The 15042-nt window shown below is 38.3% G+C and overlaps 1 protein-coding gene across 2 annotated transcripts in view; it reads right to left on the minus strand.

Annotated features, from left to right (window-relative positions):
• Window positions 1-15042, minus strand: part of Cntn5 (contactin 5) — a 1138775-nt gene that overhangs the window by 278808 nt on the left and 844925 nt on the right. For both annotated transcript variants that reach the window (XM_041657731.1, XM_041657730.1), the window contains one exon: window positions 13461-13563. In XM_041657731.1, the coding sequence (XP_041513665.1) occupies window positions 13461-13563 (103 nt within the window). The remainder of the gene's footprint in view (window positions 1-13460; window positions 13564-15042) is intronic.

The raw sequence follows: 15042 nt of genomic DNA on the forward strand, positions 1-15042 counted from the left end.
GGTCAGAGTGCAAAGGGAGACGGCAGGACATTTAGACTGAGGGACCAAGGCTACAGGGCTTCAGGTGGGAATATGCATGAAGACTGAAGTACAGCAATGGGAGGGCCAATGAAAGATGGCTTGGAAAGTATGAAATGGAAATGGTGCCACTGTTTAAGTCACCACCTCTTAGCATCTATCTTCTACTAAGTAGGGACCCAGAGTCTGCAAACTATTTCTGTTCCCTGTGCCCACCCCTAGGCTAATGGAATGCTTAAGAACACTAACTATTTTGCCTGTGGAAACCCTCAGGTTTAGGGGGTGTTTGAGAGCACTATGCTCTTCTTGGGCCCCCTAGACCGATGGAGGGCTTAAGATCATTGACTGTGATCCTCTTGGGCACCCTAGTATGATGGGGGCCTTGAGAGCATTGACTGTGATCCTCTTAGGCCCCCTAGACTGATGGAGGGCTTTAGATCATTAACTGTGATCCTCTTCAGCCCCCTAAACTGATGGAGGGCTTGAGAGCATTGACTGTGATACTCTTAGGCCCCCTAGACTGATGGAAGGCTTCAAATCATTGTCTGTGATCTTCTTGGGCCCCCTAGACTCGTGGAGGCCTTGAGAGTCCTGGAATATCATTTCAGCAAGATATCCTGTCTGCATCATCAAAGAAACACCATCTGAGTTTTCCAAACTTGTAGGACAAATGTCCCCAAGTCCCACCCAAGCCATTCTTGAGATACCTAGATACTAACAGGATTCCTATTTTATATTATTTTATTACATAAGACATACAGTCTCACTAAGTCCAGATTTGCTTTGAACTAGTGTTAAGCATGGCATAGAGTCTCGAGTTCTGGGATTACAGGCATGTACTGCCACACCTATCATAGATATGAATTTTAACACTTTCAACACTTACATGTGTTGACTCTCAGCATTCTAAAATCCGAATTGCCAGTCTGTGTATTCAGCTAACAACTTGGATAGACTCACACGACTGGACAATCAGGATGGAAAATATCAACAACTTTTAAGTATCAACCACTATTGGAGAAAGCTTTGGAAAGAAAACATTTATTGGGCCCCAAAGGCAGTGTTCTGTCCCTTTACCTACCACTAGCTTTCAAGATCTCTGTGTCCAGTATTTAAGGGCAGGCCCAGGACATGCCAAAGTAACCCTTCGGCTACAACTGGATTGAAGCCTGAACAAGAAAGACAAGTCACTCTTTATTTTACTTCAGTGACTGCCATCAAACAGCTTACATTTTTCTCTCTGAACACACACTCACAAAGTTGGCTAATAAGCTGTGCTTGACTCTATATTATTCCACCTTTGACATGGTGGTTCTTGACTTTAGGGGTAGAACAGCTCTTTCATAGGGATTATATCAGATATCCTGCACATCAGGTAGGATTCATAGTAGTAGCAAATTATAATTATGAAGTAACAACAACATAATTTTCTGGTTGATGGTCACCAAAGTATGAGAAACTGTATTGAAGGGTCACAGCATTATGAAGGTTGAGAACCAGTGCTTTAAAGTCTTGTCCAAATGGCAGGGAGGTAAACAGCCAGCAAACAGGACTGTTTCAAGTTTTCATTTTTAAGTCTGACCTGAATGTCTCTTCTTTTAGTGAACATTACAACTAAATCATTAGGCAACAAATGGGCATTCTTACATTTTTACAGCTGTAGAGGGGAAGGCCCTTCACTACCTCTCCCTATAGCCCATTTTCTCCATAACATCTGATATTGTCAAGAGTTTCTGTATTACCCCAATCTAATTCTTTTAGTTTAATGCTACAGTGCTGGCGTTTCACTCCCTCTCTACCTCATTGAGACTGGAGAACAGCTTGTGAGCAATCTCTTGATAATAGCTTTCCATATGCCTAAAACAGCCTTTTCTTTCCAAATAATTAATCCTCTCTCTTTTTTTTTACACCTTGCTGTATTTCCCAAGCCATTACACACCTTCATTTCCCCATGGATCGTATTGAAGCACTCCCCATTTTTCTGAGTAATACCTTTTGCAGAATTGACCATCACAAAATAGAGTCTGTCACAGCCACTTCATAAGTTCTGCGCTCCATACTGTGCAGTTTCATTTTCAAAGCAATTTCTATGACTGAGTTAGTATCTATTGCTCTGCCCTGCCACAGTAGCCTATAGAGAAACAATCTGAATGTTTGTTGTCAAATTTGGATTTAACAAGAGCTCCCTTTAGAAGAAAACTTAAAGTTGGTAGGAACCCAAAGTCAACTTAACATCAAATTAGGTCAGTAAACTTGGGTGATGTAAAAGATGGCAAAATTTTATAGTCTACATTTATTTTCTCCTAACTTACTTATGAACACGTATTATAAACTTATATATTTTGAGATTATTTGTGTGCTACCCTCATTAATCACATACTCCACAGTAACTGAACTTCTTGAAGAAAAGGCTATTAAGATATGATTCTGAAGGAGGCTAAACCACTATCTGTGAGCAAAGCCATGATTCTTACAGGTCTTAGGTAGCATTCCTTTACAGCCACATAATTTCTAGGTTAGCCCATTAGATGTTCATGCCATTCTTTCATAAGACAGGGAAAGTTCAAATGAATAAAATCTGCTCTTGTTTAGTTTGTTTTAAAAGTCATAACAAAAATAAAAGAAAATAACCTTCCTAGCAGTAAAGCCTAACCATAGCAGGGTTAGCTTGGTCAATGTGTTCAATAGGTGTATATATCAGGGCTGACAATGGAATCAAGGGGTGGTATCAGAGTCATCTGAACAGAAAAAGTCAGAATGGTTGGTATTTTTCTGAAACCAGAACCCTGCACATCTCGGAAACAAGAGAAGTAGCTAGCATGTGGTTGGCAGTTGGCACTGAAAGTCTTCAGATCTGCATTTACTTTAGTCTTTTCAAGGTGCTTAATCAACTTGTCTGTATAAAATAAACTATGCAGATTCCAGCTCCTGGATTTTGTCTTCTGTTCGTTAATATATTAACAATTTTCCTTGAAGTAGGAACTACATCTAGAAAGTAATTAATTCAGATTGCAGCAGGATGAAATCCTAAACTACAGAAATACCACCTGCTACTACACAGAGAGGATCAAGAGGTGAGTGACCAGCCACCAAGAGATGAGTGACCAGCAGGATACCCCACTCTCTAGGTCCTCCATATGGGGGTAAAACCCCAGGATCCTCCCCCACCTGCTTCAACTTCTCTAGCCAGCCAGCTTGAGAGTTTCCTGCAGGCAGAATGCTCCAACATTCACATCCCATCCACTGGACCTTGAAAGCTACAAGCCCCACTCTGCTCCCAAACCCCCCAAACATCCCCCACTTACCCTACAACCTCAGAGAAATGCTGAAACACAAGCTGCAACTACACAGAGAGGACCAAGAGAGAAACTTCAAAACAGAAGCTGTGACTGCACCCACTGGACCAAGAGAGTAACCAGGAAAGCAGACCAGGAGAGCAGACAAAGAGAAAAATTTCAGTGTCTCCCTGAGACACAGACATTGACAGTACAGAAGAGACTAAGAACAGTTCCAAAAGATGCAGACAACCACTGCGAGGATTGGACCAATAAAAAAAGACACTGCCAGCATAAATTGGAGGAAGAGGTGCGTAGGCACCAATGCAAGAATTCATCCAACAACCTAAAAATCAACATGGTAGAACCAGAACTCAGTGGTCAAACAAAAGAAAGACTTTATCATACTAATCCAAAAGAAAACTATTTTAAATATATCTTTATGAAGATTATGGAGACATTTAAAGAAAAAATGAAAAACTGCCTTAAAGAAATGGAGGGAAAGACAAAAAATTTGGAAGAAATTAATAAATCGCTCAAAGAAACCCAAGAATAAACAATCAAACAGGTAAATTAAACAGTTCAAGACTTGAAGGATGAAATAGTGGCAGTAAAGAAAACACAAACTGAGGAAATTCTGGATATGAAAAATCTGGGTAAATGAACAGTAACTACAAAGACAAGCATAACCAACAGAATAGAAGAGATGGAAGAAAGAATCTCAGGTGTTAAAGATACTGTAGAGGAAATCGATTCATTTGTCAAAGAAAGGATAAAGTCTAACAAATTCTTAACATGAAACATCCAAGAAATCTGGGACACCACGAAAAGACCAAACCCAAGAATAATAGGGATAGAAGAAAGAAGAAGAAGAAGAAGAAGAAGAAGAAGAAGAAGAAGAAGAAGAAGAAGAAGAAGAAATCCCCACAAAGGCACAGAAAATACATTCAACAAAATCATAGAAGAAAACATTCCCAACCTAAAGAAGGATATCCCTATGAAGGTACAAGAAGCTTACAGAATGCCAAATAGATTGTATCAAAAAAATCTGCTTGCCACTGAATAAAACACGAAACATACAGAATAAAGAAAGAATGTTAAGATCTGCAAAGGAAAGAGGTCAAGTAACATATAAAGGTAAACCTATCAGAATTACACTGGATTTTTCAATGGAAACCATGAAAGCCAGAAGATCCTGGGCATATATGCTGCAAATACTAAGAGACCATGGAAGCAAGCCCAGACTACTATACCCAGCAAAGTTTTCATCACCATTGATGGAGAAAACAAGATATTCCTTGACAAAAGCAGACTTAAACAATATGTATCCATAAACACAGACCTACAGAAAGTACTAGAAGGAGAGCCCCCACCCAAAGAAGATAACTGCACCCACAAAAACACAGGCAACACATAACCTCTCACCAGCAAATTCCAAAGAAGGGAAACACACACACACACACACACACACACACACACACACACACACGCTACCACTGAAAAACAACAGGAATTAACAACCACTCATCATTAATATCTCAATATCAATAGACTCAATTCACCTATAAAAGAACACAAGCTAAGAAAATTGGTATGAAAACAACCATCTGTTGTATGTAAAAAACATACATCAACCTCAAAAAGAGACATTACTTCTGAAAGAGTTGGGAAAAGATTTTCCAATCAGATGGACTTAAGAAACAAGCTGGTATAGCTATCCTGATGTCTAACAAAATAGACTTCAAACTAAAATCAGGCAGAAGAGATCGAGGACACTTTATACTCATAACAGGAACAATCCATCAAGATGAAGTCTCATTTCTGAACATCTAGTCCCCTAATACAAGAGCACTCACATATTAAAAGAAACATTACTAAAGCTTAAATCCCAAATCAAACCCTACACACTAATAATAGGAGACTTCAAAACTCCACTCTCCTCAATGGACAGGTCAACCAGACAGAAGCTTAACAAAGAAACAAGAGGACTGACAGATGTTATGACTCAGGTGGATTTAACAGACATCTACAGAACATTCCACTCAAACACAAAAGAATATACCTTCTTCTCACCACCTCATGGGAGCTTCTCTAAAATGGATCACATACTAGGTAACAAAACAAATATCAACAGATAAAATAAAAAAAAAAACTAGGGTAGCCTCCTGCATCTTCTTGAATCATTATGGTTTAAAGTTAGAATTTAACAACACTACTCACAGAAAGCCTACAAACTCATAGAAATTGAACAGTGAACTACTGAAGCACCCCTTGGGTCAAGGATGAAATAAAAAAGAAATTAAAAACTTCCTAGAATTCAACAAAAAATGAAGGCAAAATATACCCCAAACCTATGAAAGCAGTGCTAAGAGGAAAGTTCTTAGCATTAGTTGTCTACATAAAGAAGGTGGAGAAAGCTCTCACTAGTGACTTAACAGCACACATGAAAGCTCTAGAACTAAAAGATGCAGACTCACACAGGAGGAGTAGAAGACAGGAAATAATCAAATTGGAGACTGAAATCAATAAAATAGAAACAAAGAAAACAATACAAAGAATCAATGAAACAAAGAGCTGTTTCTTTGAGAAAATAAACAAGATAAACAAAGTCTTATCCAAACTAACCTAAAGGCAGAGAGAGAACATCCAAATTAAAAAAAAAAATTCAGAAGTAAAAAAGAGGGGCATAGCAGCTGACACTGAAGAAATTCAGAGAATCAGTAGATCATACTGCAAAAAACATGTACTCCACAAAATAGAAAAATGTAAAAGAAATGGACAATTTTCTGGATAAATGCCACATACCAAAATTACATCAAGACCAGGCAAACAATTTCAATAGACCTATAAACTGCAAGGAAATAGAAGCTTTCAGGAAATGCCTCACAACTAAAATAAGCCCAGGGCTGGATGATGTTAGTGCAGAATTCTAACAGAACTTCCAAGAAGAGCTAATACTTGTACTCCTCAAATTGTTCCACAAAATAGAAACAGAAGTAACACAGTCAAATACTTTTTATGAGGCTACAGTTACTCTGATACCCAAATCACACAAAGACTCAATCAAGAAAGAAAATTACAGACAAATCTCACTCATGAACATAGATGCAAAAAATACTCAATAAAATACTAGCAAACTGAATAGAAGAACACATAAAAAATGTATCCCCCATGATCAAGTTGGCTTCATCTCAGAGATGCAGAGATGGTTCAACATATAAAAATCTATCAATGTAATCCATTACATAAATAAACTAAAAGAAAAAAACATATGATCATCTCATTAGATGCTGAAACAAAATCCAACACCCCTATATAAAGGTTTTGGAGAGATCAGGGATGCAAGGAACATATCCAAACATTATGAAAGCAATATACAGCAAGACGCCAGTCAACATCAAATTAAATAGAAAGAAACTCAAAGCTATTCCACTAAAATTAGGAACAAGACAAGGCTGTCCATTCTCTTCACATCTTCAACATAGTTCTCGAAATTCTGGCTATAGCAATAAGACAACAAAAGGAGATCATGGGTATTCAAATTGGAAAGGAAGAAGTCAAATTTTTATTCTTTGCAGATAATATGATAGTATATATAAGTGACCACCAAAATCTCTACAAGAGAACTCCTACTGCTGATAAATACCTTCAGTAATGTGTCAGGATACAAGATTAACTCAAAAAATTAGTAGCGCTTCTATATACAAATGATAACGAATCTGAGAAAGAAATCAGAGAAACACCACCTTTAACAATAGCCACAAATAGCATAAAATATCTTGGGGTAACTCTAATCAAAGAAGTGGAAAACTTATTCGACAAGAACTTTAAGTCTTTGAAGAAAAAAATTGAAGAAGACACCAGAAAAAGGAATATCTTCCATGTTCTTGCATAGGTAGAATCACCATAACAAAAATGGCTCTCTTACCAAAAATAATCTATAGATTTAATGCAAATCCTATCAAAATCCCAACACATTTCTTCACAGACCTTGAAAGAGCAATAATCAACTTCATATGGAAAATCAAAAATCCCAGGATGGCCAAAACAATCCTGTACAATAACAGGACTTCCAGAGACATCGCCATCCCTGACAGCAAGCTTATTACAGAGCTACTGTGATGAAAACTGCTTGGTACTGGCATAAAAACAGAAACACTGATCAATGGAACTGAATTAAATTGAAGACCCAGACAATAATTCACATACCTATGAACACCTGATTTTTTGACAAAGAAGCTTAAATAATACAATGGAAAAAAGAAAGCATCTTCAACAAATGGTGTTGGCATAACTGAATGTTAACATGCAAAAGAATGAAAATAGATCCATATCCATCCCCATGCACAAAACTCAAGTTCAAATGGATTAAAGATAATATAAAATCAACCATACTGAACCTGACAGAAGAGAAAGTGGAAAGTAGCCTTCAATGCATGAATATAGGAGACCACTTCCTAAATATAACTCTAGTAGCACAGATACTGAGAGCAACAATAAATAAATGGGACCTCCTGAAACTGAGAAACTTCTGTAAAGAAAAGGACACAGTCAATAAGACAAAAAGGCAGCCTACTGAATGGAAAAAGATTTTCACCAACCCCACATCAGACAAAGGACTGATCTCCAAAATATATAAAGAAGTCAAGAAATTAGACATCAAAATTCCCAGTAACCCAATTTTAAAAATGGGGTACAGAACTAAACAGAGAATTCTCAACAGAAGAATCTCAAATGGCCAAAAAACACTTAAAGAAATGTTCAACATTCTTAGCCATCATGAAAATGCAAGCCAAAAGAATTCTGAGATACCATTTTACACCAGTCAGAAAGGCTAAGATAAAAAAAAAAACAATAATAGATTATGCTGGAGAGGATGTTTAGTAAGGGAAACACTCAACCGCTGCTGGTGGGAATAAAAACATATAACAAACACTTTGGAAATTAGTATGGTGGTTTCTCAGAAAAACTGAGAATTAACCTACCTCAGGATCCAGTAATACCACTCTTGGTTGTATACCCAAAAGATGCTCAAACTTACTACAAAGACATTTGTTCAACTATGTTCATAGCAGTATTATTTGTAATAGTCAGAACCTGGAAACAACCTTGATGCCCCTCAAGCGAAGAATGGACAAAGAAAATGTGGTACATTTACACAGTAGAGTACTACTCAGTGGTAAAAAACAATGACACCTTGAAATTTGCAAGCAAATGAATAGAACTAGAAAATACCACCCTTAGTGATGTAACCTAGACCCAAAAATATTAATATGGTATATACTCACTCATAAGTGGACACTAGCTATAAAGAAAGGATATTGAGCCTATAGTTCATGATCCTAGAGAAGATAAATAACAAGGTGAACCCTAAGAAAAACAAATACAGATTCACCTGGAAAGTCGAAATAGACTAGATTGCTGACAAAATTAGGAGCATGGCGGGGTTGAAGGGAGGATAGAAGAGGAAGAGCAGGGGAGAAGGAAAGGGGATTAGGAGAACTTGAGGGAATGGGATAGTCAAAATGGAGGAAGGACAGAGATGAGAGCAAAGAAAGATATCTTGACTGAGGGAGCCCTTATGGGGTTAGTAAGAAACATGGCTCTAAAGAAATTCCCAGGATCCACAAGGATGACCCCAGCTAAGACTCTAAGTAATAGAGGCGAAGGTACCTGAACTGGCTTTGTCCTGTAGTCAGACTGATGAATATCATAACCTTAGATTATTCAATGGTTGGAGTAATCTAACCATAGTACCTTCATGTAGCAACTGATGGAAACGAGCAGAGACCCACATCGAAGCACTGGACTGAGCTCCCAAAGTCCAGCTGAAGAGTGGGAAAAGTGAGAATATGAGCAAAAAGGTAAAGACCATGATGTGAACACCCACCGAAACAGTCTACCTGAACTAATGGGAGCTCACCAACTCCATCCGGACAGGGAAGGAACAAGCATAGGTCCAAACTAGTCCCTCTGAACGTGGTTGACAGTTGCATTGCTGGGCAGACTGAGGGACCGCTGGCAGTGGCACCAGGATTTATACCTACTTCTTGTACTGGCTTTTTGGGAACCTATTCTCTTTGGATGGTACCTGCTCAGCCTAGATACAGTAGGGCAGGCCTTGGACCTTCTCCAAAGCTATGTGCCTTACCTTCTCTGAGGAGTGGATGGGGGTGGGGTAGGGGAATAATGAATGGAGTGGAAACTTGGATAGGTATGCATAATAAAAATGATAGTTTGTTTTCTTTAAAAAAATAAAAAGAAAAGAAAAAGAAAAGAAAACCCAGACTGCCTCAATATAATCTAGAAAGATTTCAAACAGTTAATAGTTTATATTTATGGTCATCTATTCTTTAACCCTAAATGCATTACTGCAAAAAATCTCTTATTCCCTCCCTCTCTCCATTTCTCCCTTCTCCCCACCCCACAAACATGAAAGCACACACACATGCACACACAATCCTTCTTTTTAACCTTTGTATATGATAAATGTTTCTCTTAGTTACATCCAAATGTCTTACCTAGGATAAATATCAGCAAAATACACCTTGGGATGTAAAGTAAAGGTTTAATTACCAGACTAGATCTCATGATAAACATTATTACATAATCCAAACAAGATGGAGAAGCACTAAAACTAAAGCAATAGGAAAATGAATAAATGGAGGCAAGAATAGAAGAGGAAAGGTAAAGTTCAGAGAACGACTCCAAATATATTTGAATAGAACAGATGATCACAGATCCATGGATAGAAGTACAGAAAACACAAACATAGGTACATTTTAGGGTGGAGTATAAATAAGTTATTTATAAATAAGTAGTTGACTTAAGTGGACTTAGTATGTCAAAGGTAATTAATTGTGTCAGCCGTTATTTCTTGAGTACCATCCACCTTGTGGATACTGGGGGAGGCCACAGTGGTGAGCTATTGAGGAACACAAGCTCTGTTCTCATGAGACTGATGTCTTCAAGAGGGATACTATTCTCTCTTCTTTCTGCTTGCCATTGTTTTTCCTCTAAACTTTCTCTGATGACTGCATCCTCTTAATTGCAAGCTACCTGAGTGGGGAATTCCTAATTGGCTTCCTGGGAGCTGCCAGAGAAGACGAGAAATGATAAGAAATAGAAATCAATAAGTAAATTCCTGAGGTTTTCTTCATCCATGTTCTTGTCCTGGTCAGAGTAACTTTCTCTCCACTGCTTAGCCCCTCATACGCTTCCATCTCCAGCTCTTCCTTGTTCTGGTGTCATGAGTGCTTCACTCTCTTGAAGGTAATATTGAGTCTCACTGCTCCAAGTCTACAGCTGTCCCATTTTTCTTTTCCTTCTCAGCCTTACCACAATTACAGATCTTCAACTTGACCCACTCCTGAGTTCTTTTAATCTATCTGAGTTGTAATCCATGTTTTTCTGGGATCCTAACTGATGTAGACTCATTTTGAGTATCAAAACATGAGTATAAAAATTTAAAATTCCATCAAAGATGCTGTAGGTGGAAATGCATATAATATTTTGGATGCAGAGTAGTAAGGATAAGTCATACACAATAGTCCATCAATGTATTATCAACCATATATACAATAATCCAATATAAAGAATCTTTTTAATGGAGCTAAGGATGACAGCTGCTATGGAAGTAATGGGTGGTGTTTCTGGTCTAAAAAAGAATAAGTGCAAAGACTATGAGACCATGAAAAAGAATGGAGTTCTGAGATTGCCATTCTGAAATCCAGTCAGGAAGAGTTTATGAGGGACACATGGTTAAAGCACCCAATGCACACACAGTGAAAGGCAAAATCTGTCTGTGTGGTTAGATCCTGACTGACACTGAGAGACAGATACTACAGTTCTAGAGAAAATGATGCAGGACCTACTGCATCAGGAAAGTGGTCAGCAACTCTTTCAGCTATGAGTACCCAGCAACCACTCTGACAGCCATTTAAAACTTCAGTATTCATGTTGGGGATGATGGGCAGCTTCTTGCAATGCTAAGGAGAAATTCAAACAGGTCAAGATGCCTCTTTAAGTCATTTTTCTTTTATGTAGTAGCAGGTGAGTTTTAAGTACTTGTATATTTCCTCATAATGATTTATCCTCCAGTCTTCACAATTCACATAAAAGGTACTAAGCACTCATCAGAGAAAGAGACCGCCTTCACAGATGCAGTATGTCTTTTGGAAGAAAGACTTCTTTTTTAGGTTATTTATTTTGGTGAGTTGAAACAAGAAAAGCATAAGAAGTTGGAGAAAATAAAGATTTGACAAAATAAATAACTTAAAACTGTTGGGTCCCACCTAGAAGGAGAGAGTCTCCAAGTGACAATATGTTAAGCATATTTCAAGTCTCTCCCAAACAAACACATCTAACTTATTAAATAAGCTGCCTGGGGAAAGGGTCTATGCTGTTTTTTTTTCTCTATAAATTGAGTTTTCTAATTAGTTTTACAATATGACCCCTATTTTGTTTTGGCTTTAGCACAAGTTTTGGCATTTAAGAATTATTTAACTGCAGGATATACTAAAGCCTTTGAAATCCCATTGGAATATATTATTTTTCCATTTGTCAAGATTAGGAATTGGACTTTGCTCCCAGGCAAATGGCAGCAACACCGGAGTTTAAAGGTATCATCCTGTCTCATGCACTTCCCTAATGCCTTTGGCTTTGAAAGAGTTCCTTGGGCACCTGATCACATGACCACATACCTCCCTCATGCATATTTCCTTTTAAATTATATTTCCACTGTGGAATCATTTGCTTAAACAGCGGGCTACAGAGACGTTAACTGTTTTGTCTACCACGATCTTGGATGTGAGTGGAATTGCATAGACATTTTGTCAAGTCTGTCCTGAAAGTATAACACATGGTGCTGAGTATTGCTCCGTAGCCCTCCGGCTGAATTCTACTGCTCCATGGGCTGAGCCTACTGCTACTCAGAATGCTGAACATTTCTGAAACATGTTTTCTATCTATGTAATACTGTGGATGTTAGTTTAGCGCAACTGGAGGTAAATGATTAGTAACTGTGAAAGAGATGCATTTATACAAATTATAATTATAGATCTTGAAGGGACCCGGAGGTTTTGTCATTCTAAAAATACTAACTTCATGTTTGAAACAAACCAGAATACCATAATCAAACATCATCAGCATGCTACACATGCTAGTGCATGCACTATAGACATCATTGACAAGCAACTACACAGCACAAGCTTTAAACCAGAAGCAGGGTCACTCAGCCTAGCCAACAGGATGTGTTCTCAACCATCTTTTATTTGGAGAATGTTATGGGTTGTACACATCAACAGCTTTATTCTCATGTTACTATTTTAATACACAGTGGAATATACAATCTGATCCCTGAACCTATGTCTCTTACAGTACATGTCTCCAGTAGGTTTGCTTATATGTGTATGTTTGGATATGTGCAAGTATGCATGCTTGTGCACATAGGAGTCAGAAGACAAACTGTTGTGCTTGCTCAAACACTATCTGAGACAGCCCCTCACTGTCCTGGAATTTGTCAAGTAGTTCAGAGAGGCCGGATCTAGCATTTGACAGGGCCCACCTGTCTCCCTCCCAGGTGCTGCACTAACAAGAGCAAACAACATGTCTGATTTCTTTACGTGGGTTCTCATGACCACCATCTGCTCCTTGCTCTTGCATGGCAAGAACTTCCTGGAGAAATTCCCCTTGGCTCGCTTAACCTCTTGTTTCCTTTGTGGTTCAAGGGATTTCATTTATGTCCTGCACTACTAGGCAAGCATTCTACCTCTGAACCATGTGCCTTTCAGTCTTCACACTCTCGATGTCCACGTCCTGCACACGAATAGCGAGGAGTCCTTTGTCCTTTCATCTCCTGCTGAAGGAAATCTCAGGACAATGCTAAGATTTTCAGGTCAGCAGACAGAGGGCCGAAAACTCTCCTGCAATCTAGACAGGCTTCCTTGATTTTAAAATAACACATTTCCCAAACAGTGCTGTGCATAGAAATGACTTAGCAGTTCAAGGGACCAGGTTGCACATCAATTCCCAGACTCCCTTCTTCTAAAAACCCTATAGTCACCATGGGGCTTCTGGGAAAGTGAAACCTAGCAAAGTAAGTGATCCAAACAGCTAAGTCATGTTTTAATAAACAATGGTGTCTAATTATAGAATAATATTACTTACTTGCCAAGTGCAAAACATTCCATCTTAACAGTTGTTCCCTTAGCAGCAGTAACCGTGAAAGGAAAATGGACCTCAATTTTCGGCTCATATTCTCCCATCACACCTGGGAAATAAAGAATAGTCTTTAAGCATAAAATGAATGTTGCAGTTTTCTTTCTAGTCTTGGAGATATTACATGGAAAATCACTATAGTTTGGTAGTTGATGTGCTGAAATAAAAAGCATAATTAGGGTCAGTCATCCTGGTGAGATTCTAATATTCCTTTAAGAATGTGGTTGTCTATCTGTTCTCTACATAGACATTATTCAAAACTTTAATCAACACGGGAAGTTTAGAAACCTTTCTAATGGTTTACTTAATCATTTAAATGTGTGTGCATATGTATTATATGTGTGTCAATATATACATGTATGCTTGGGGGTGCCCATGGCTGATAGAAGAGAGAACTGGATTCCCTATAGTGGAAGTTCCAGGTGCTGTGAGGTGCTCAAAATCAGTGCCAGTCATTAAACTTGGATCCTGGCAACTGCTTTCTGCTCGCACGTGTGCCACACATAGGAGCCTGGTGAATGGCGTGTCAGTGAAATGGCTTGCACAATGGTATCACTCAACACAGCTCTTTAAGCTGTCTCTGTTTCTCTCTCTCTCTCTCTCTCTCTCTCTCTCTCTCTCTCTGTTTCTCTCTCTCTCTGTTTCTCTCTCTCTCTCTGTTTCTCTCTCTCTCTCTCTCTGTTTCTCTCTCTCTCTCTCTCTCTCTGTTTCTCTCTCTCTCTCTAAGTAGTACTCTCTTATACTGCCTTTCTGAATACCTTTCCTTCCCCCATTTCCAAACCTCCTTCCTTTTATGCCCTCCCAGACTCTGCTTTTCTATTCTGTTTCTTGTAAGTATTTCAATACCAGAATCTGTTGTAAAATCAGCTGAGTGTATTGAGGGGTGGAAAGTTTATCCTCAAAGCCCTGTGTTTAAGTACCACAGACACATAAACATTCTCACTACCACCTTTGCTCAAATGACATCATCATCTTTAATATCATCAGTTTCTTAAAATAGATCCTTTAGTTTTCTTTTCATTTCTGTTAATTTGATTATTCTTCTGTACTTCATTTATCAAGACGCAAATTCAATCAAAAGTCTTTAGCTTTACCAGTCCCTGTGAACTCTGGGAGTTCCTAAGTGTCATAGAATGTTGCAGCAAAGTGGTACAAATCAATCCTTACCCGAAAAGCATTTCTTTGTAATTACTTCTAGAAAGTTCTACAAAAAAAGCTCAGACAAAAGGTATCTGAATCTTCAGTAATTTATTTCGGTTTTCTTTCTCAGCCTAAATAAATATTCCCTTTAGAACACAATTTAATATTAACACAGCACACTAGTTTTATTAAAACAGATGAAATTAAACTGCATAATAAAGCAAAGTAAAAAGGGAAGAATAAGAGGATTTGAATCACAATACCTAAGCTGAGCTGCACTGTAGGTACTAGGACTGGGTTCATTATCTTTACTCCAAGAGCAATCATACTGGGCACACAGGACAACACTTCATTTATGCTTCGCTCTTTGACAATTGGTCAAATTCAGCAA

This window comes from Microtus oregoni, unplaced genomic scaffold (assembly GCF_018167655.1).
Source record: "Microtus oregoni isolate MIOR12 unplaced genomic scaffold, Mior012 000008F_ref0000371, whole genome shotgun sequence".
Lineage (NCBI taxonomy): Eukaryota > Metazoa > Chordata > Mammalia > Rodentia > Cricetidae > Microtus > Microtus oregoni.